The 22,205-nt window shown below is 54.5% G+C and overlaps 1 protein-coding gene across 9 annotated transcripts in view; it reads left to right on the top strand.

The window, feature by feature from the left end:
- Window positions 1-2,848: 2,848 nt before the first annotated feature.
- The window catches only part of BAHD1 (bromo adjacent homology domain containing 1), a 29,437-nt gene continuing 10,080 nt past the window's right edge, over window positions 2,849-22,205 (top strand). For 3 of the 9 annotated variants that reach the window (XM_012462491.3, XM_012462493.2, XM_012462492.3), the window contains exon 1: window positions 9,441-11,056. In XM_012462491.3, the coding sequence (XP_012317914.2) occupies window positions 10,915-11,056 (142 nt within the window). In that variant the 5' untranslated portion in view covers window positions 9,441-10,914. Of the gene's footprint in view, window positions 3,106-4,134; window positions 4,248-5,337; window positions 5,450-5,574; window positions 5,665-6,437; window positions 6,754-9,440; window positions 11,057-22,205 lie in introns of those variants that run through there. The other 6 variants (XM_021668790.2, XM_012462498.3, XM_012462496.3 and 3 more) reach the window with 6 other exon arrangements.

Below are 22,205 nucleotides of genomic sequence, written 5' to 3' on the forward strand. Positions count from 1 at the left end.
ATAAAGACTTACAGGCAAAGCAGCCGATGGTCAGGAATGTGTGAGAAGGAAACAGCTTGGACCCTGTGGAGTTCAGGGCAGCAGAGAGCAAGGTGGACTTGGGCTTCGGGAAACCTTTCCAGGAAGTCAGGCTTGAGACTCTGAGGATTAGGATTCTGGAGGAGTCTGGGAGATCCATAAACAAGTATGAATGGGCTGGAGACCCCAAAGAAAAGCCCCAGGGAATCTGCTTCCAGGTGTCATGGGAAAAGGCTCACAGGAAAGGGCAGGGCTATAGCATGAGGCTTCACTGACACCCCCAACACTCCTTCCTATTGAACCTGGCCATCCCCGGCCTCGGAAGTCCAGTGGGTGAGCCTCTCCACGCTTGTAGAAGTCAGTGCTGAGGGCTTGGGCGAGTGGTACAATCCCGCTGGGGTATAAGCCCCACCTGTGTGGCTCAAGCCAGGCACGAATGGCTCTGAGTCTCAATTTCCTAATTTATGAAATGGCAACAGTAATTGCATATTCCTACTGGGATTGGGGTGAGAATGAGAAACCAATACAGGATGTCGTTTGCCCCTGTTCCTATATGATTTTCATGAGAAACGTCCACCGCCAGAGGGTTGGTCTCCAGTGAGGTGGGGAAAAAGTACCCGGAGGTTGAAGCTCGTCCCCATGTTTGTCTTTCTTGTCGTTGCTCCGGAAATGGCATAGATTCTGGGAGGGCTGCCTATCTTAGCGGGTGAAGGAGGAGATGGGGCATGGGGCTCTCTCCATTTCTTCCCCGGGGACAGAGAAGGTAGAGTCCCCGGTTGGCGGCAGGCGGGAGCGGCTGGGCTTGGGGGCGGCGCTACGAGGACTCTTTCCCCCAGGGCAGACCCTTTCCGCCCAACACCTACCTGGGAGGGAAGGCAAGACCCAAGGTCAGACGTCCCTGGGGTAGGTGAGCACTGCGAGGGAACTGAGGTGCAAGATTCTCCTGCCTGAACTCACACCCCGCGTGCTGCTCCCCCAGCTTGCCTCTCGGATCTGACCAGAAGCTTCCTTTCCTCAAAGTCCTCCCATGTTCTCCAACGCCTTTGGGACAGAGCTCCTTGGCATTGTTTACAAAGCTTAGGTGGCCCTATCCACCTCTCCAGCCTCATCTCCTGCCTCACCCGCGTACCACGGCTCTGCATCTTTGCTGAAGCTGGTACTTGGGCCTGGGGTGTCCTCATCTTTCCCCCACCTATGGCAGTCTGCCCGAAGAGTGCCTGCTCCTTCAGGCTCCGCTCTTGGCTTAGCCCCTTCCCGGAACGTCCCAGCACCTCACCCCAGCCCCTCGCCAGGGGCAGACCAGACCCTGGCAGCCTTCCCTCCTCTTCAGCAGCCATTACGTGTTGCTGTCATAAAGTTATCACTCTGTTTTCTGTCTACTTGTCTCTCTAGACCCAACCCATCGCAGCCCCCGACTGCAAGCTCCTGGAGAGCATGAAAGCCTGGCTCCCCGTGGTAACCCTAAGGCAGGCCCTCTGTCTGGGGCGTCCTGGCAACCCACGCGGGCCGGAGAAGCAGGCGCGGACGCGGCGAGGGGGCGGCCGGGCCGCGGGCTCGGAGCCGGGGCTGGGGGTGGGAGAGGGGAGTCCTTCGTCCTTGCGGCGGGCTCCTGCCCAAGCCAGGCCACCCGGCCCAGCTCCAGCTCCCGCTCCCGCTCCCGCTCCCGCTTCCCCTCCGGAGCCGTGCCCACCGGGCCAGGTGATCTCGAACCTTCTCCACACACCCCAACAACAAACAACCTTCCGCGCTCTCCCTCTGGAGAAAGGAGGTGGAGCCTGACCTCAGCCGGAGGCTGCCGCAGCTGCCGGGGGGAGGGCTCCGGAGCTCCAGCCCTTGGGGGAGCCTTTCCTCCAGGGAGTGGCTGGGGTGGGGGCCCTGGCGGGCTCCGGAGCGTCCGGGAAGCTCTCCCCAGGCTGTGCCGACCCTCCCTCGGCGAAGGGAGGAAGGGCGGGGGGGTGGCTTCAGTGAGTGCCCGCTTCCGACTCTGTCCCTTTCTCAGGCTGGAGTGCCCTCGGACACCTCCTCCCCCACTTACACCCACCCCTCCTTGAACTCTGCAGCCCCAAAGGCAGGGTGAGACTGGGGGCCGAGTGAGCCCAAGAGCGAAGATGCGACTCTGAGGGGCTCCCGGGAGCCGGGGGGTGCCCATCCCCCACCCCCTTGACGGGAGTTGAGGGGTGGGCGGGTGAGACGGATCTCGGGGACACTCTGATTAGGGCTGGAGAAAGCCTGAAATAGGGTGTAGTCCGCAGTTGTTGGTGCTGCGTAGGAGGCCACTGGGGTGAGGGGCAGAGAATGCACCCCAAGAGAAAGGCCTGGGGCCCCAAAGAGGGTAGGAGACGGGATTCAGAGGACGGGAAAGAGAATGCAGAAACAGCTTTTTCGGGGAGAGGCAGACTGCAGAGACGTCCCCTGGCCGGCAATCTGGAGGCTAGAGCTGGGCAGATGGGGGTTTTGGACACAACACCATGGACATGTGTTCCCCGAAGTCTGAGCGCATGTAGCCCCGTTGTTCCTTCTTGTGCAGGGACTGAGTCCCACACAACCCCTTCCTCACCGGGACCTCCTCACCCTCAAGGCCGGGGCAGTAGGTGCCTTTAGGGGAGGGAGAGGTTCTGTTCCTCGCTGGGCGCTCAACAACTGGCTCCTTGGTGGCAGAAGGGTACCCTGCCCCTACAGCTCAAGAGTCAGGGGGACACTTCTACCTCCCCATCCCTAGGGAAGAGGGCCCCAGCAGGTGAAGACCAGACTTCGGCGCTAGGATTTGCCTGGGGGCAAATAATTTCTGGAGATCCCTTTAAGGAGGGGTGTTCCAATCCCTTTAAGAGGGAGTGGGTCACAGCAAAAGGACTATAAAAGTCCAGCTTTCTTTATTCCCCCACCCCCGGGGGCTTCCTATGATGGGGGAGGGGGCAAGTGTTGCTGCCGCATTTAATTGGTGCCTTGGTGTCCCTCCCCCAAAGAGCTTTGCTGTTCAGTTCGTCCAGTGGGGCTGAGGAGCCAGGTGGCTGAGTAAGTGTTGCTGGAACCTGGACTTCAGGTGCTCTGAGGGGTGGGAGAAGAGCTGCCCCACCTCCAGAAAAGAAGGTGGGACCTGGGCACGGGCTGGAGGGAGGAGAAAGTGGTCACTGCCACCACCGCAGGGACTGCCCTGCCTTTGGGGTGCCCTGCCTGGTGCCAGGTGGTTGGATCTTAGGCCAGGCGGTCTTCGGGGACTGCGGGGGAGTGGCGGGGAGGCGCTGGGGCTGGACTGGAGATGGGGGAGCAGCCAGTCTGTCCCGGCTGTCAGTCTGGTTGTGTGTGGTGGGGGAGGGGTGCGCCGCGTGTTCTCCCTGGCCCTGGCCCTGGCCCTGGCCCTGGATGTTTTCCTCTCAGGCATCTCCCTCTGAGGCAGTTAACCCTTCCCGATGGATCTAGAGGTGTCTGGGTAGAGAGAGCCCTTGCCTAGCAGCAGCCCGTCGAAGACTCTGGAGACCTGATGGACCCATTCCTCTTTCTAGACCAAGTGCCAAACCCTTTTTTCAGTGAGGGACCTCCGGGCTGCCGAACGTGCCAGGGAGAGGAAGAGCGATGGGCCCCAGGCACTGGCACAGCTCCCCAGTGAAGTGGGGTGGGGGGCAGCATTCACTCAGAAAAGGTTACAGGACAGAAGGAAGAGGTGGAGCCCTTTCCAGCTGTGGAAGGACTTTGGACTGGGAAAGAGGGCGGCCCAGTCACAGAGGTCTCTGAAAGTTGGGTGAAGGAGGCTAGGAGAGGCCAAAAGGTCCCTTTGGGGGACAGGCAGGGTGTAGCCCTGCCTCTTCTTTGCTGACTTGTTTTTACAAGCAATAGGGAGGAAGGGGGGATAGAGGTGGCTCAGTGAGCTGGCACAGGAGGAACACTTAGTGCCTTTAGCCAGCCTGTGTCCCCACACCATAGCCCACTCAGCCAGAGCCTCCTGGGGCAGCAGAGACAGCCACCCACATGGGAGGTTCTGAAGGGAGAACTCCTCCAGCTGCTGGGCAGGCGCTGGTGGGGTGGGCTGTCATGACTACCCTGCCTCTTCTCCAGTCAGTATTCCTTCCTTTCCCTCCCACTGAGACCCCAGATAAGAAAACTTTCCTCTGCTCACCCCAGGACCCCCTGATGCCAATATAAAGAAAACACCCAGTCCTGCCACCTCATCCTGCCACCATTTCCTCGGCTGATTGCAAGCTTCCTGCCACTTGGGTCTCCTTCCCTGCCACCAGGTACATTTCTCTTCTGACCCTCCTGACCTCCATCCCTGTCCGTTATCAGGCCTGATGTGGCTGCCAAGGTCAGCACCGCGTGGGCTGCAGACAGGAGCCCGGCCTCTCTTCTCTGCCTTGGCCTGTAGCATCGCTCTGCTCCCGTGGCCACCATTGCTGTACCCTCCACCACCAATCTCTGATAAGGAGTGGGGGCCACCACGGAGTTAATTTGCCCATGGGACAGACTGCGACAGGGAAAGGGGGAATTCTGTGAGATGGCGGCGAGTAGGGCTGGCCTGGTGTGTGTTGGCGGAGGGTGGGTGGGGGCCGCTGCTGGGAACCTCTGTCCTGTCCAAAGAGGGGAGAAATCTTTCCGTGTCCTCCTTTTACAGCTTTGGAGGTTTTGCCTTCCCCAAGGGTGGGAGGTGGGAGAAGTGGCAGTGGGAGAACGTGGCCCTTTGAGACGTTTCTGTGCCACGGTCTTAGCTTTCAGCTTCCATTCACCCATTTTCCCTGCTGAGGGGGCCCATCGTTTAAACGTGTCCCCCAAAGTAGCAAAGACAGTCTGGGCCCCCTTGACAGCTCTGGAGGCAGATGGGGAACTGCTTCTGGGGGGTTTGTTTCCCAGCCATATTGGCTAGCAGTTCTGATTGTCTTAAAAGGCTGCCTGGGTGAGTGCTGGAGTCCCAAGGTCTAGGAAAGTCTGGGCGCTGTGTGTGGTGCAGGAAGAGCCCCTCCGAAGCCCCTGGGCTACACTCCAAGGCTGGGTTTTCCTTGCTTGCCTGGGCAGCCTCAGCACTCCGGGTGCCTCTCTCTGCCCAAGGCGTTCCTGGGCCCAGCCCCTCCCTGGGCTGCTCCAGCGCTCTGGTGACTTGACACTACCCTTTCTGCCGCTGCTCCTTTTACCTCCTAAAGCTCCCCTCCCCCGCCTGAATTGGGAATGAGGCTTTGTTCAGGGGTGAACTCAGCATTTCTCAAGAACCTACTGTGTGCATATCCCGGGCTTAGTGAAGTGAAGTCCTAGGCAGGCTCTGGCACCACTAGGTGCCCAAGACACAGCTCCTTCCAGCACCTAACAGGGACTTCCCATCTCTCTCTGTGACCTCAGCCCGCCGTGCCACCCACCCCACTGACCCCGCGAGCGTGCTCGGGCTTGGGAAGGCACGTCTGTGAGGGGTGAGAGACCGAGCCACAGCATTCGGTGACTAGGGGGAAACCAGGTAAGTGGCTACACTTGGTTCTCCCGTAGCTTGGGGACGCGAGGGAGGGAGTCCAGCCGCGCCTGTCAAGCTGCCCGCCCCTTTCTCCCTCCCCCGGAGAGCTCTGATGTTCCCCGCGGTGGTGGAAGAGGGTGTGTGGGTGTCAAGGACTCACAGACCAGGCTCTGCTGTCAGCTGGAAATGGATGAGGGCTCCACACTCTGCTTCTGAAGAGGGTGAATGAGGAGCTGGGGTTGGGGGCGGTAGGTGAAGGGCAGAAAGAGGAAAAAGAGATGCGGGTGAGGGGTTACCGAGCCAGGACCGACCTTGCTGGAAAGGAAAGGAGACGTGGCAGGCAGGGAAGTCGGAAAGATGAGGCAAGGGCGGGAGGGGCTTCTCAGCAGTCGGGGCCCTTTCGCAGGAGTCTGGGGCCCTTTCTGCAGGAAAGGGGGGCTGTTCTCGCTTGATTTTAGGCTGGTCTTCCCGAATTTTTGCCCTGGGGGCAGCAGCCTTCGGCGAGGGTGGGGTGTTCCTCGGCCCGCAGTTTTCTCCAGCGCGTGCTGAGGAGGATATAGGGGAAAGGGGATGTGGAGGGGTGACGGCCAGGGCGGGGGGAGATAAGATTTTTCCGGGGGGGGCTAGCAGCTGGGGGATTGGGGTCGAGTCACCGTGGGATACTGGCTCAGGTTCTGAAGACGAAGAGAAAAATCCAAGAAGCCGGCAAAGAAAATCACCCCTTGCCACCACCCTTGGCACCGCACCCCTCCCCCCAGGCCCCACCACTCCCCGCACCGCCTCCCCCGGCCGCCTCGTGCTGCCCCCTGCGTTGGGACGACCGACCCACGGTTCTGATTGGTCGGAGACCGGGAGGGGGAGCCGAGGGCCGGATTGGCTGGCGGAGCCAGCGCAGGGCGGGGCTGCTGATTGGCGGAGCTGGCCGAGGGGCGCGCTGCTGATTGGCTGGGGACGAGGAAGCAGGAAGGAGGGCGGCGGAGGCTCCGCTCTCGGGGAGTTTGTGGGGGAACCGCGAGCGGCGTAGCGGATCCCGGAGCCCGGCCCCCGCCGCCCGCCCGTCCGGCTGCCTGCCCCGCCCGTCCGGCCCCCGCCGTCCGCCCGCCCCGGCTAGGAGCGCCCGCCCCCCCCGACGGCCCCGCCCGGCCGCGGTCCCCGCTCCGCCCGCCCGGCCCCGGCCCCCAGGAGGAGGCGCTGACGCAGCAGCGTGGAGCCCGGGAATTGAGCGCCCCCGGGGGGTTCCAGTCGCCGGATTCCAGCCCGGCCGGGGCCTGCGGGCGCCCAGAGCCGCGCCGTCCGCGCCGCCCGTTCTGGTGAGTCAGGGGCCAGGGTCGAGGAGGGGGAAGGGGCGAACTGGAGGGTGGGAGGGAGCGAGCGAGGTAGGCAGAGGAGCGAAGGGGGAGAGGACCGGCCGCCCGTCAGCGCGCCCCGCCGAGCGCGCCGCGCCACCGCCCCCGCCAGCCCGGGAAGGGACGGACGGACGGACGGACGGACAACACGAAGCAGGTGCGGCCGTCCGCCCGCTCGCGCCGCCACCCTCCCCTGGGTCCGGCACTACGGTCCCGCCATCGGGGAACGCGGCGCGCCTCGAGGTGACAGCCCCCGGGGGCCGCCCGCCTTGCAGGCCGGGGGCGGGGTGGGTGGCGGCCGCAGGGTGGCAGCTCGGCCGAGCGGCGGCGGCGCGGGCGTCCCGGGCTGCGGAGGGCGGGAGGACGCCGGTCTTTCCTCGCCACCGCGGAGCCGGCTCGCCTCCGAGTGCGCGGGCGGCAAGGCCCCCGCCGCGCCCCCTCCCCCATCGCGGTCCCCGAGGCAAGGGGCCGCGGCCGGGGGCGGCGCCGCGGGACCGCCCGCTCAGGGTGGGGGGCGCCCTCCCGCGCTAGGAGCTGACCGGTTATTGCTGGATGGGGGCTGGGGATGAGGGCCGCGGCTGGCCGGGGGCGGCGGGGTTGAGGGGGCTGGTGTAGACCCGACTCGATCGGGCTGAGAGGAAGGGAGGCGCCGAAGACGGAAGGGGACCGGTTCGAAAAGCGAGTGTGGGCCGCGGGAGGCCCGGCGGGGACCTTGCGGGGCGGCGGCCGAGTCCGGGGCGGGGGGAATCGAAGTTGTCAGACCGCCTCCAAGTGACAGCGGGACCCCGTGCTCGCGGCCCGGCCTGGTCTTGCCCTGCTCGCTCCGCCACCTCTCCTCTGGAGCTGGGGGCCGGGTCAGGTCGGGCCCGAGGGGCTCGCTCGGCGGTGAAGCGCCGGACAAAGGCGGCGCCGGAGCGGGCGCAGGTGGTGGCGTCGGGGAGGGGAGCGGGTCCGAGGCACCCACTTTGAGGGGCGGGCGACGGGGCCGGACTCTGCCCCGGGGACTGCGAGGGCCGGGGCGCCCGCCGGGAGGAGCTGCGGCACTGGCTCGCCGCTCTAGTAGCTCGCTGTTGGCCTCGCGGCTCTGGGAAGTGGGGTCGACTCGCCTGGGGCCGAGAGGCAGGGGTGGGGGGGTGTGCTCATGGTGTGCCCTGGCCGGTGGCGACTGGGTTGCTACTCACCGAAGGGACAGACCGGGTGAGCAGCTCTAGAGCCTTTCAAGAATGAGGGGTTTTCAGCAGGCAGAGTCTGCTTACAGGCAGAGGTCTAACCCCACCTGGGACATCTCTTCATTGTCCATTGTCGACAGTGTTAGAAGTGCAGAAGACTAGTTGGATTAGGAGGAGAGACATCCCCTCAGTGGGCTCCTGCCAGCCCTCCACAGCTGCCTCCAGCACTTTTCCTTAGCCACTAAGGAACCCACCTAGAGAAGTGAGAAGATGAGTTTGTAAATCCAGGCAGGAATTTAATGATGAAATAAAAAGGTTTTACTTTGTGCCACCCGAGACTTTTCTCCCCAGACTCTTCACCTCGCTATCTTCCACAAAAAAGGAAAGGGTCCAGATGGACCACATGTCTTAGAGGGATACCACTGTCCTTAGCCAGCTTGGAGGATGCTTGGGAACCACTGGCTTAAGGTGTGAGTGCCTCCAAATCCAGCAGTGACCAGCTGTGAGCTGGATGTTGTTTACCTGCTTGTAAAAACTCATTCAGAGTTCCCATGCCCCCCACCGCCCCCGTGTGAACCCCACACCCAGAGGAAGAGTTGGGATCATAAGGACAGGGAAACTCCAGCTGTTTTAGAATGTCGATTTTGCTGAGAATCTGAATCTGAGTTCGAGTCTCACCTCAGGTAGGGCTGGTTAGAAGCTGCTCTCAACTGTGGTTAGATGTAATCCTACCTGGGAAAGCTGCTTGTCTGCTTTGTCATAGGGATAACATGGGCGTGGGAATTTACTCATGACCACTCCCCATGGACCTCCTTAGAAGGATCCAGACCCCAGCCTGGATGGAGTTGAGGCTTGTGGGAAAGGGAGGTATTACCTCACTTAGGAGGCTAAAGTTTGTTCTGAGATAATTTGATTGCATGTCTAAAATCCAGAGGATGATGATGAATCTCAAGGTCTTTGTAGGTTCTGTGAGGCCACACAGTATGTGATTTCTTTTGATGGCAGTCAGAAGGGGGTGACCTGGTCTGGCCACTGGAATATGAAGGGGAGTTCATATTCCAAATAGCATTTCCCACTTTGGTAGGGCTCTTACCTGGCAGGAGGCTCATGCCAGTAAGATCTGGTGTGAAGGAGGGTTTGCTCCAGAGAGTTTAGCTAGTGATTAAGTTCTTTTTGATATCTTCCTCTCTTTCTTCATTTCTGTTGCCCTGCTGTCCCCATGTCAGGCCTGTGTTTTTGTTACAGCCTCCCTGTCCCTCCTGCTTCCTTTGGCCCTTCTGATGCCGTCTGTATGCAGCTACCAGATCTTTTTTTCCAAAAATACCCCTTCCCTATGTCACTCTCCTTCACACAAACTTGAAATGGCTCCCTTTTCCTTACAGTCTGACCCTAGACGGTGTCCCCTCTAGCTCTTCCCTGGCCATACCATGCACATTTTTTCTTCCTGGGTCTTCACTCCTGCCACTCCCCTTCCTTTACTCCCACTTGAATCCCACTTGTCCTTAGTCTTGTTGTTGCTCAGGCCACTTTAGGCCAACATAGTCATCTGCGTCTGAGCTCATGACAATGGATTTTCTAACATGGTACCTCTTGAGTGGTTTTGTAGGTTGGAAATTTCTTAAGGACAGGAACAGTATGAGTGTTAAACCTGTGTGTGTGTGTGTGTGTGTGTGTGTGTGTGTGTGTGTATGTGTGAATATTCTGGTTTTTCTTGTACAGTGCTGTGCACATCATTTTTGTTGAATGAATAAATGTGGTTGGTTGCCGAGTTAGGCAGGAACAAGGGGGAGACCTTCCTTTCAGCTTCTCCAGAAATGCTCATATTAGAGTCCTTGGAGGTTTCTAGCCCTTTCTGTCAAAGGCATATGGATAGGGCATGTTTGGGGTGCTCTAAATGGGAAATTTAGCTGCTGTTTCTGATAGTTCTGGTGAAGAGTCCTGTGAATTGCTTATGTGATACCATATAGAGTTTGGAAAAGGGCTGTAATCCTGTTTTCCTCCTACCTCACTGGACCATTCTTTTTGCCTGGCTTTGCTGCTCTTACGCAGTTTTCCTTGTTGTCCATGCTAAATGAATCCATATGTTTTATCTCTTCTTAAACCGGGTGCAAATGAAGGAGAAAACATGATTCTGAGCGCAGAAATGAAAAATACTCCCGGGTCTGGCCCATAGATGGGACTTTTGGGGCTGGTTTGGAAGAGGTGTTTATGGGGGCATCGCCAACATAAGAGGCACAATCAGCCTTACATTGGACCGATCATAAAGGAAAGCTACAATCCCAGCTCTCTCAGGGTCCTGTTTTTGTTCACCATCAACCCTGGACCGTGGGGAAATGGGAAAGAGAACTGATGACTGCTTAGAGGCTAAATAGTGAAAAAATATATTCTGCATCCATCCCTTTTCCCCCCAAACCTCCCTTTTGTGCCCCAGTTTGATGATTAATGGACCAGCATTTCCCTTCTTCGCGGGAAGGCCACCCCTCACAGTTGCCATGGCAATACAGACCGCTCCCCCATCAATTAAAAAAATATCCCTACTACTTCCCTCCTCCTACTGTAGCAGGAGAAAAGCTACCTCAGAATGCATCTCCTGGGCTCTCTTCTCAGCTCCTCAGCTGTGTTTGCTATGTGTCCTAGAACACAGTCCTTCCTCTCTTTCTGGGGATTGCCTGAGTTTCTTCACTCTGAGCAAATCATGCCCCTCCTGGAGATAGCAGCCCTGGAACACTTACATCAAGAAACAGAGAAAATTTCTGTTTATTTATTCATCTTCAGTGCAAATTAAAAACCAGAGAGGGCTCTCCTCTGTCTTTTCCTTTTGGATTTAAAAAAATCCCTTTCACACCTTCTCTGGTTAGAGGTACAAGTTGGGGAGCATTTGACATCCAGAAAGGAAGTTTTAGTAAACCTGGAAGGAATTCAGCCTCCTAGCATACATACTTCAAATTGGAGTTCTATGGGGAATTTTCAAAATTATTTTCATTCCTCCCCACCTCTCTGTTCCAGCATCCAGGAGGACTTGTGTGTTTTCATTTTATCTGTTCTTATTCCTCTTGGCCTTGCTCTGGCAACATCTGGCCTCAGCACCCTGTCGCAAGGTGAGTCATTAAAGAGAAAAAAAAAAAACCTTAAGGAAAAAAAGTCTCTGGAGTTAAGAAGTAGCCTGTGTTGAACTAAGGCTGCCAGGCAAAGCTGCCGAGTTTATGGAGCATTATACGAACAGACTCGACATTAAAGGGCCTCCTTTTTATGAATGGGTTGTGAAGAATGTAAATAAAGCAGCATCTCTCAATGGGGAAGCATTTTACATAAGCAGTCCTACCCTGGCCCAAGTATTTATGGGAATTTGGTAGCACAGTCTGGACAGGCTTACTTCCTTTGTGAACTTGCCATTGTGCTGGGGACTTTGGAGGGACAGGGAGAGTGTGCTTCGGTTCTGAGGGCAGCCCGAGAACTCCCACTCTGCAGGTTTCCTGGCCTTGACTTGATGGGCCAGCTCATGGCTGGAAGTGCCTGTTAACCCTGAATGGCAGAAAATACCATGTGTAGTCAAGAGCTCATGATGATTAGAGGTGAGCCTCCTGATCCTGGTGTCCAGAGATTCTGTAGCTGCTGACCCCTCAGGCTGCTTAGACCTCCGCAGGACAGAGGACGGGGAGGTCTTGGATGATGAGACCTTGCCCAGTTTTATGGGAGGCACCTAACTGGTGTAAAATGGGCTGGTTTGAATTTCAGCTCCTTTATGTTCTCCTGCCCACCTCCTGGTACTGCCACTAATGAGCAGTAAAATGGCTAAAAGGGAGGAGGAGGAAGAGCAGCAGCAGCAGTGAGGCTCCAGATGGTCTGCTCAAGGCCAGGCAGCCTGACAAGCACATTCACTTCCACTGAGCACCGGCCCAGCCCTGGGGTTCCAACAGGGGTGTTGGTGTCCTGCCCCAGGTGACTTGGTAAGCAGGCCCCTGGGAACAGTCACATCCAGGACTTTGTGTTGTGTCCCTGTGGTTGGGAGTAGGGTCATCAGATTTCATTTTTTCTCAGTGGGAAAAACCTGCAAGGATGGTTATTTGCTTGACTTAGTGTCCCCCACATACAAAAAATCACATTGTCTTTAAGAGTCTCTGCAGGCCCAATCCACCTCAGCCTCCCTGATTTGAGTTGGGAGCTTACTTCCAAGCACTAAGACCAAGTTAGCTGAATGAAAAAAACAAGTGACTTTTTTTAGTCAGTATTATCAATGTCAGACAGGAACTTGGGTCTCAATATTTTTTCTTGCGTGTATTCCTTTTCCAGTGGGTTTGGGGAAGAGAGGTGCTTTGACCTCTTGTCCTTGGGTAAGGAGAATGAGACCTGTTTTTCCGCCTTTCTCTTGACCCCAGGGATCTCACCTGGAGTGGTACTGATGGCTCCTACTTTTGTTCCATCTCCAGTGCCTTTTGGGGACTCCTAGCTTCCGTTGGTGCAGCTTTGTCAGCTTCCTGCATGCAGTGGAGAGGGGTAGCCCACAGACCCTTCTCAACTCTAGTTAACCTGTCCACGCTGTTTGGGAGTAATTGTTAATCACGTTCTCATGTGGCCAGGTGATTTAGAGTTGAATTACTGGTTTTTAGAGGACCTTTGTAGAAATCCTGGGAAAGGCATTATTGGGGTGCCACCTGATGCCAGGAGATCCTGACAAGCATGCCAGAAGGAGGGGTGAAGTCACATTTCCACCATAGTCAGGGCCAGCAGGGCTTTCTTTAGTAGTGAGGGATGTCTCCTGCTTTGTGCCTGGAGAGGCTTCCACATTGGATAGAATGTAAAAAAGAATTATAAAAATGATTGAATAACTGAGAGATGATCTTCAGAGAAATTGAAAGGACTTGAATTTATTTGGCCCAGAGAGAGGTAGACAAGGGGCAGTTAATATGTCTTTGCATGTTAAGATGACAGTTTAGGCCGGGCGTGGTGGCTCACACGTGTAATGCAAGCACTTTGGAGGCCAAGGCGGGCGGATCACCTGAGGTCGGGAGTTCAAGACCAGCCTGACCAACATGGTGAAACCCCATCTTTAAAAAAAAAGATGACAGTTTAGAGCATGATGACCAGTTTTTAGTCTTCATTGCAGTCTGGGCTGGAGGAAGGGAATTTCACCTGAGACAAGACAAGAGAGAGATGCATGGGGGAGGTTTACCTTTTTCTGGATTTACTATAAAATCAGGACAACATATTTTTGAAGCTCTCCCACTCATTTATTTATTTTGCCCAGACTTCTTAGCATCTCACCTTTTTCTAGGATATAAAATATGTTTGTTTCAGCTGGGCATGGTGGCTCAAGCCTGTAATCCTAGCACTTTGGAAGGTCGAGGCGGGTGGCTTATGAGGTCAGGAGTTCGAGACCAGTCCGACCAACATGGTGAAACCCCATCGCTATCAAAAATACAAAAATTAGCTGGGTGTGGTGGCGGGTGCCTGTAGTCCCAGCTACTCAGGAGGCTGAGGCAGGAGAATCGCTTGAACCCAGGAGGCAGAGGTTACAGTGAGCCGAGATTGTGCCACTGCACATCAGCCTGAGTGACAGAGCAAGACTCTGTCTCAAAAAAAAAATTTGTTTAAAAAAATTTTTTTAAATTATATTTGTGTTCTAGCCCATAGATGCTGTTTAATTGGAGTACATCTTCAATTCCTTTGTGGTGGAAAAACTAATAATGTGTGGTAACGCCAATAATTAAAGCACAGGAAAATAAAACTGAACATGCAAGTGATCTTGCATCTTGGGCTGTGATCTAGCAGCTGTCCTATGAGGCCCTAAGTAGAGGCAATGTGTTGCAGTACAGGAAGTGTGGGTCTTAGTGTGGACACCGGGATGACTTGCCTCTATCCTCAGTCCCAACAGGATTATGGCAATTTCTTCTTTTTTTTTTTTTTTAAAGCCAATTCTGTCACCCAGGCTGGAGTTCAGTAGCACCATGATGGTTCACTACAGCCTCCACCTACTAGGCTCCCACCTCAGCCTCCTCAGTAGCTGGGACTACAGGCACACACCACCATGCCTAACTAGTTTTTTTATTTTTATACAGACAGAGTCTCACTGTATTGCCCAGGCTGGTCTCTAACTCCCGGCCTCCCAAAGCACTGGAATTATAGGTTACAGGTGTGAGCCACCACTCCCAACCAGCATCTCCTTTGGACTCTTAAAGTACCTGTTTTTTTCCTCATTAGGATGAAATGGTAACAACTAGCTCATAAGGCTGTTGGGAAGATAAATGAGATAGTGAATATAGTGTGCTTAGGACCTTGCCAGGGCATAGTGAGTGCTTAATAAACATTGGCCATCCTTTTACAGTAGACACCTCTGTAGTGAATCAGAGATTTCTGATCCTGCACACTTAGGGCATCTGGGGACTAATAAGGCTAACTCTAGTTCTTTGCTGCTGATTTCACCAATCTGTGAAATTTCTTTGTCTTGATGCAAGTGTCTATAGCCAGGCATGGTGTTGTGGGCCTATAGTTTCAACTACTCAGGAGGCTGAGGTAGGAGGATTGTTTGAGCCCAGGAATTCAGGGTTACAGTGAGCTATAATTGTGCCACTGCACTACAGCCTGGGTGACAGAGCAAGACCCTGTCTCAAAAAAAAAAAGGAAAGAAAATAAAAAAGGATGGTAATGAAGGAGGATTGTACCATGAAAATACAAGAGATTTTCTGTCGTAACCCTGTTGCACGGTGTATTAAATGGAAGATGCACTGTGGACTCCTGGGGATGGAGGAGAATTTGGAGTTCTAAGTCTAGGGTAAAGATGTTATACAAGATGGGGCAAGTGGACAGCCAGATCTTCATTCATTTTATTAAGCTCTTATTAAGTCATGTGGGTGGGATTTACGGGTAAGGAAGATAAAGCCTACCTGTCCCCATAGAGCTGGCATCCTATTGGGGTGCCACTTAACTAGCCACTTAACTAGTTAGGTGAGTGATACTTGGGTAGGGTGCCCATAACTCTGATAGAATCTGCCCTGTGATTCTGCTTCTGCTAGTGGAGTATGGGGGAGGCCTGGTCTTGGATCTTGTTCCTCACGGCTGGTTCATTCAGGAGGTTAGAGCTCTATCTTGGCCTGGCTGGCCGGTTTCTGTTCAGGACTGGAGCTAGCATCTGTAATCCTGGCAAGCCATTTTAGAAATCTAAGTTGTTGGTCCATGCAGTGTCCTGGTGGTTGAACCAACATGTGTTCTTTGCCATTCCTGGGTAGCTGCTTGGAGAAGGCTGGTGAGCTGTTCATGTGTTTTGAAGAATGGTGCATCAGGAGCACAAGGTTTCCCCCTGGTTCTGCTGAGACCTGTTGCTGAGCTTTGGGGTGCCCTGTCCCCTGTTTTATTTCTCCTACATTATAAGCTGCTCAGAGCAAATGGGTCCTGCTGCAGGTGTAGGTTTGCCTCTGGTTGATCCTGGGCAGTGTGGCATCTGGATGGGAGGGACTGAGGGAGCCTTAGGCCAGAGTTAAGGGGTGCTCCTCAGCTCCTGCCTGGAGTCATCCTACATGGAGCCAATAGGGGTGAGTCTGGGAAAAGTTGCATTTGTTTCCTGCTTTAAGACTTTAGCTCTTGGCCTGGGCGCAGTGGCTCACACTTGTAATCCTAACGCTTTGGGAGGCTGAGGCAGGCAGATCATTTGAGGCCAGGAGTTTGAGACAAGCCTGGCCAACATGGTTAAACCCTGTCTCTACTAAAAGTACAAAAATTAGCCAGGCATGGTGGTGGGCACCTGTAATTCCAGCTACTCGGGAGGCTGAGGCCGGAGAATCGCTTGAACCCAGGAAGCGGAGGTTGCAGTGAGTCAAGATTGTGCCATTGCACTCCAACCTGGGCAACAAGAGCAAAAACTCCGTCTAAAAAAAAACAAAAAAGAAGACTTTAGCTTTTGTTTGTCACCCCTTCCTGCATCCAAACATTTATGAAATGAATTTCTCAGAGTGCTGCCCACTCCCTACTGGGCTTCTGTACATGTGATATAAAGTAGGCCCTCAGTAAGTGTCTAAATAAAGGCCTGGCTCAGGTGTACCCTCTGAGAAGCTGCCTTGAGGGAGGACCCCTCAGCCAAGCTCTGAGCACTCCGTTGTAGCCCTTGTCACACTGTCTTGATCTAAGCCCCAGCCCGTGCTCCAGTTTCATAGTCTTGCATTTTTTCAGCACTTAGTCTGGTACTTGTAGGAGAAAGGGAAAATAAATGAGCTTGTATTGAGCACCTACTGTATTCCAGGAACTCTCCTAGGCACTTTACACCCATTTAACTTAATCCTCACAACAACCTTGCTGTGTAGACAAGGAAACCAAGGCTCAGAGTTCAGGCCGTTGGCTAAGCCCACGTAGGATTAGCAGTGGCATGAAGTGCCTTCCAGCCCCTCGTGGATCTCCCCTCTGCTGTGTGGGGATGTGCGATGGGGTGGGGGGTGAGCAAATGTTAGCTGAATGGGCAAAGGTCACAAGAGGCGCTGTGTGCCTGAGAATGAGCAGCAGGCTTAGCTGGGTTAGCACCTGTGGATGCAGGTCTACCTTGTGCACACAGGAGTTGTGTACCGGGAAGAAGCTGGGGGAAGGCACGTTGCCTAAAGTAGGGACACGTGCCTTTTAAGACAGCCTCTAAAGACTAATTTTGTACTGCATGTGATTACCTTCTAATTTGTCAGGTTAAAGTTCATAAGGCAGAACACTGGTATGACTAAAATACAATGCTCTCTCCCCACTGTCCTCATTCAGGTATCTGTGTGTTGTATAGCAACTTCTAGATCTGAAGGGTATACTCTTGTTTCTCTTGATCTCAGCTCCTGCCACCAGACTCGAGGGCAGTCTAAAAGCAAGCCTGTGTCCAGGTGGATCAGGCCACTTCCTTTCAGCTGCGCTCCGTGCTTCTTGCCTAGATGTTTTTAGGCTCCCAGTCTGTTTGCAGAATGAATTGAGTTCCTGCAGCAAGTGAGGCTGAATGGGCACTGAGGAGGCAGGACTGGTGGCTGAGGGCCCTGCCCTCTCTTTGAGGACAGTGCTCCCTGCAGGAGCTTTGTGCTGTGGAGCTGAGACTTCTGCTCTGCATGGGTGCCTGCAGTGAAGCCTCATTCAGGTGGCACTAAACAGGCAGGATGCACACCCACTGACCCCACCTCGTGGGTCTAGCCCTGCCCTTAGCATCTGAAGAACTTGCCTTTCACTGTAGAGTTGAGTGTTTCTTAGAGGCACAGAGGTTGTTCAGGGTGGTCTGTTGGGATAGTTTTTGCTCCTGCCCTCTTGCTTCATTGTAAACTGAGCCCCCTACAGTTCACCGCACACTGGGCCCTGCAAGGGAAAAGAAGGAGTGTCATCATTATTTTTCCTTGGGGTAGGCACTTAGGTGTTTTTGGAGGAATAGTGGCAGAGCAAAGTTCAGATGCAGGCTGAGTTTTCAGATTTCTCACTGGGATAGATGGAAGCTGCCCCGGACTCCTGCTGTGGGGAATGGCCAGCCAGGGCCAGCTGCCCTCCTCTGTCATGTTGGAAGGATGGAGGAGGTTGGCCTGCCTGCCTCTGCTTACCACCACTCTTAAGGAAGGCTCTTTTTGATATATCCATCTTAGATGAGGGATCTGAAGTTTGGAAAAGTTAAATACATTGCTCACGACGGGCAGACCATTTAAATCCAGGTCTGACTAACTCAATGCTTTGGTTCTTTCTGCTTTACCAGCTCGTTAAGAGATTCAGTAGAGGGGCCCGGCGCGGTGGCTCACGCCTGTAATCTCAGCACTTTGGGAGGCCGAGGCGGGTGGATCACGAGGTCAAGAGATTGAGACCATCCTGGTCAACATGGTGAAACCCCGTCTCTACTAAAAATACAAAAAATTAGCTGGGCATGGTGGTGCGTGCCTGTAATCCCAGCTACTCAGGAGGCTGAGGCAGGAGAATTGCCTGAACCCAGGAGGCGGAGGTTGTGGTGAGCCGAGATCGCGCCATTGCACTCCAGCCTGAGTAACAAGAGCGAAACTCCGTCTCAAAAAAAAAAAAAGAGATTCAGTAGATACAAGCTGTGTCTTTACCTGGCTTTACCATAAGAATTTCAGCAGCTTCATCTGTTTCTCCATAAAGTAACAACTACTAAATTTAAGTGAAAAAGATCCTGGTTTTGTGCTCTTGCCACATTTCTGCTCTGATAGAAGATTCAGGCAACTCAGTGCTCATGACAAGTGTTTTATTCCTTTCATGGGTGGGAAAGGTTATTCCAAGAGAGAATGCAGAGGAGGACAATGCTTAACTCAGTTCCCGTTGTGGTTTTAGCTGTAACTGGAAGAAGTTGGCTTGGGGCAGGGTCCTTCCAAGCCCTCACCCAGGTGACCTGGTCTGCCCTTAACCTAAGACCCCCCTGAATCCTTCCCTCTCATTAAAAATAAACTAAGCTGAGTATAGTGGCTCATGCCTGTAATCCCAGAACTGTGGAAGGCCAAGGTGGGGGACTACTTGAGCTAGGAGTTTGAGACCACAACCTGGACAACATAGTGAGGCCCTCCGCCCCCCCACCCCACCCCTCCGAACCTGTCTTCTACCAAATTAGCTGGGCATGGTGGCATGCACCTGAAGTCTCAGTTACTCAGGGGGCTAAGGTGGAAGGATCACATGAGTCCGGGAGTTTGAGGCTACCATGAGCCATGATTGTGCCACTGCACTCCAGCCTGAACAAACAGAGACCCTGTCTCAAACAACAACAAAAAGAAAGAAAGAAAAACTAAAGAGCAAAAGTTAAAGTGTAGTTCTGAAACCCTCAGGATGGTGTGCGGGGTGCAACCCAGAGCTGGGTAAGTATGGAGAAAGCAGCAACCACAACCGAGGGCCACTTCCTGCCCCGGATAACCTCTGCTTGTGGGAGTGATCTGGGCTGTGACCTGCCCTTCCAAGTTCCCACCCTTGTTTCCCCAAAGCAGTGCCAGGAGCCCATGCTCCTCTGGGACTCTGACTCTTCTTTGCTTGAACCTTCAGCCCAGCACGAAGCACCTTGGTTGTGCTCTGCTTATGCTGCTGGGGTTGGTGCATGGTGCTGCTGCAGCTCAAGGGCCAGAGCAGGGCGTCTGTCTGTCCCTTTCTGCCTCTGTGGAGATGACTACTCCCAGACCCTACCGTGACACCTTAGCTGGGCCTGACCTCCCCCTCAGTTTTGAGATCCTGATGCCCCTGCGGTGAAGGTGGACTGTTTACTCTCTTTAGAGTACACGTCTGAGGATTTGGGATTTAACCTGTGGTTCTCTGGGTCTTTGGCCTGGATGCCCACCAGCCAGCCACTGTCCTTCATGCCAGCTATATCAGAGCTGGGGACAGTCAGACTGGTTTTCTCCAGTGAGAGCTTTCTTGATACCTTTTAGTGTCAAGAAAGTGCCTTGGGGAATCCTTCCTAGAGACCTTCCCAAGGGGGCACAGACCACCCATGTCTGGGAGGACAACGCTTCCTGGAGAGGAGAGGTTAGTGCTAAGAGAGCCTGGCGCACCTTGTCCCCTAGCAGTGTTGAAAGTTTCTGGGTGAGCTAGTGTATAAGTGGGAGGGGCAGCAGGAGGATTGGCAGGGTTAGGAGTGGGGAATCAAGCCTACTACTCTGCTGGGATTCTCTCTCCCCAACCAGCCCAGCAGCTGGGCCATCCTTTGTGGGTTGAAGGGGCCCTGGCAGGCTTATAGCCCCTCCACCCAGCCCCACCCCAGGGAATAAACTGCAGCCAAGCTTCTTGCTTCTTACTGTGGCTTCAAAGCATGACTCACACATGCTATCCCCAGATTGAAGTGCAGTGAGAGGCAGGCAGCAGAGACCCCAGCCTCTCCTTAGGATGCTGAGTTGCTGAATGACTTTGCACCACATGAAAGCTAGGAGTTGTTTTGCAGTGTGCTTTTGATGGCCTTGGGTGTTTTTAGCAAGTGACAGGGGATTTGGCACATTTTAGGGAGGCTAGCAGGAGGCTGTTCTGCTTGATTTGGAAATGTGACTCGCACCCTGTGATTCAGAGGCTTCCCAGGATCATCAGCACCCTACCTCCCAGGGGAGCAGTAGGTGTCCCTGAGGGACTGGAAAGCCAAATGAGAGGTTAAACAGCAAGGTAGTCCACAAGGAACAGATTCTCAAATGGGCTCAGACACCTGAAAGTGGAAGCAGTGTAGTCAAGGCACTAACTCCTTTCCCACCTCTCTGCTTGGGACCTGTGTGATGAGAGGGAAAGACTGAGTGGGGACAAGTATCCCGGGATCTGAAGACCATCTGCCCATGCAGCCAGTCTCCCAGCAAGCTGGAGGTCAGGGGTGGCCAGTCATCCTCCTGCTGAGAACGCTTCCACTAGCCAGGCCTAACAGCACCTCCCTGTGCTATCGTTCCCAACCGCCGCCTTCTTGCTCTGTACTTTGTGTCCTGTTGTCAAAGACCACAACCCCAAGTGATCTCCACCTTGGCCCCCAGCCGTTCTCAGGCCCAGCCCCTCTGGTAACTTGGGGCCTGTTGAGGGGCTTTGGCCCCTGCTCAGATGCATTGTCTGTTCACTCATCCTCCATCTCCAGGCCCTTTGGGAGTGGAGGAGGGCTGGACCTGGGCTTCCTAGGAAATACTGATGTGCTTCTGCTGCTTCTGCTGCTTCTGGTTGCTTGTTCCTCCACTTTTGGCACTAGGGTGCCTGTGGGTTATAAGCTTTGGGATGCTTTTGAGAGTAAAGGAAGCATTGCCAGTAAGCCTGCTGAGCAGACAGGGACGGGTGGTCACCCTGATTAGAAGCAGGAAAGAGACTTATGGAGCCTAGCAGATGCCTGGGATTTTTAAGGAGCTCTCCGTCTGTGCTTCAGGAATGAATGAATTTGCCTTCTGTGACTCCGTCTTGCCTGGGGCCCGGTCTCTGAGCAGTGGCAAGTCCCTGCACGTGGCCAGAGCAAAGCCTGGCACGCTGCCTCTCCTTTCCAGTTTTCCATGTCCTTTCTCAGGGGTGAGGGTTGCCCACACCACCCTCAGCCTGGTTTTCTGAGCACTCTTTCCCAATTAATGCAGCATGTCTCTGGAGAGGAGGTGTCCAGTAACCCCACCTACTGGCCCAAGGCCATGGGAGCTAAACAGGGAAGGATTCAGGAATCCCTGGGAGTCCTCAGGCTTGGGAACTTTGAGGGTTTAAATCCTGGCCCAGCAGGGACTGCTCTCAGCTCCTCTGTAGAGTGAGTATGAACAACAATAGTAGTGGGGAAATTAAGCTGAAAAGCCTGGACCTGCTGAGTGGGGAGGGGTCGCAGGGGTGCCTGGTGAGGGGTAGAGCTTGTCTGGCACCTTACTTGCCAGCCCCTGTGGTTTGGGTTGAGTGGTAGGAAGTGAACAGCTCCGTAGTCTCTGACCACCACCCCTTGCAGTTCTTCATTGCCTTGGCTTTGCCAGCTTCCGGTGCGTAGCCAGCTCTGGCCTCTTTCACGCAAAATGGAGGCCCAGGCTGCCACAGGTATATGTTGGAGTGTTTTGCCAAGCAAAGTTAGGGGATGATGCCTGATTGTAGGCATTTTCTGTCCAGGGCTCTGGGCTTCCTGAGACTCTTCTCCACCTCCTTGCATCCTGCCCCTGCCTACAGAGAGGGAAAACAGCGCAGCTAACAAGGCAGCCCATTTGTCTCCTGTGTTAGTGCTTCTCTTTGATACTTTCTTTTCCCAACTCTCTGTGGCTGGCAGGGATTTAAGGCTGTATCGCAGGTCTAGTGCACAGTCCCTGGGTTTTCCCTAGCCCCAGGAATATGTTGATCCCAGCCTTACTGTTACCCTTGGCCTAGGTACTGGCACTCTTTGGGCTGCTCTTGCCTGGAATTTGAACCGAAGTGGGTCTGGCTTCTAGGGCTGGCTGAGACCTCTCCACTATGAGCCCTTCAAAGCCAGGCCTTCATCCTTAATAGAGCTTTTCCAGCAAGACCCAGGTTGTGGCAGTCTTGCTTTATGTGCCAGGTGAGAAGTCCTCAGAGACTGAACTTTGCATTCTCAGTGGCCCAGCAGGTGCGTTCCGCGCATCTCAACTCTTCCCTGTCTGTCTTCTTATCCTCCTGTGGCCAATCTCAGGAGCCCTGTGTTTGGGGAGGGGGTTGTTAGTGCCTTGGTTATACTTTTGAAAGAACAGATGGACTCCTACCACCCAAGCCCCCATCCTGCTGTATCTTCAGAGCCTCCCCCTATCCTGTGATGAGTATGTAGTGAGACAAGGACGGGGGGAGAGAACAGAGAGCTTTGCCACCAGCTCCTCTTGTCCCCTGTCTCTGGGGTCTGCTTTGCTCCAT

The sequence above is a fragment of the Aotus nancymaae genome, unplaced genomic scaffold (genome assembly GCF_030222135.1).
Source record: "Aotus nancymaae isolate 86718 unplaced genomic scaffold, 86718_ANA_hifiasm-v0.15.2.pri h1tg000011l, whole genome shotgun sequence".
Taxonomy (NCBI): Eukaryota; Metazoa; Chordata; class Mammalia; order Primates; family Aotidae; genus Aotus; species Aotus nancymaae.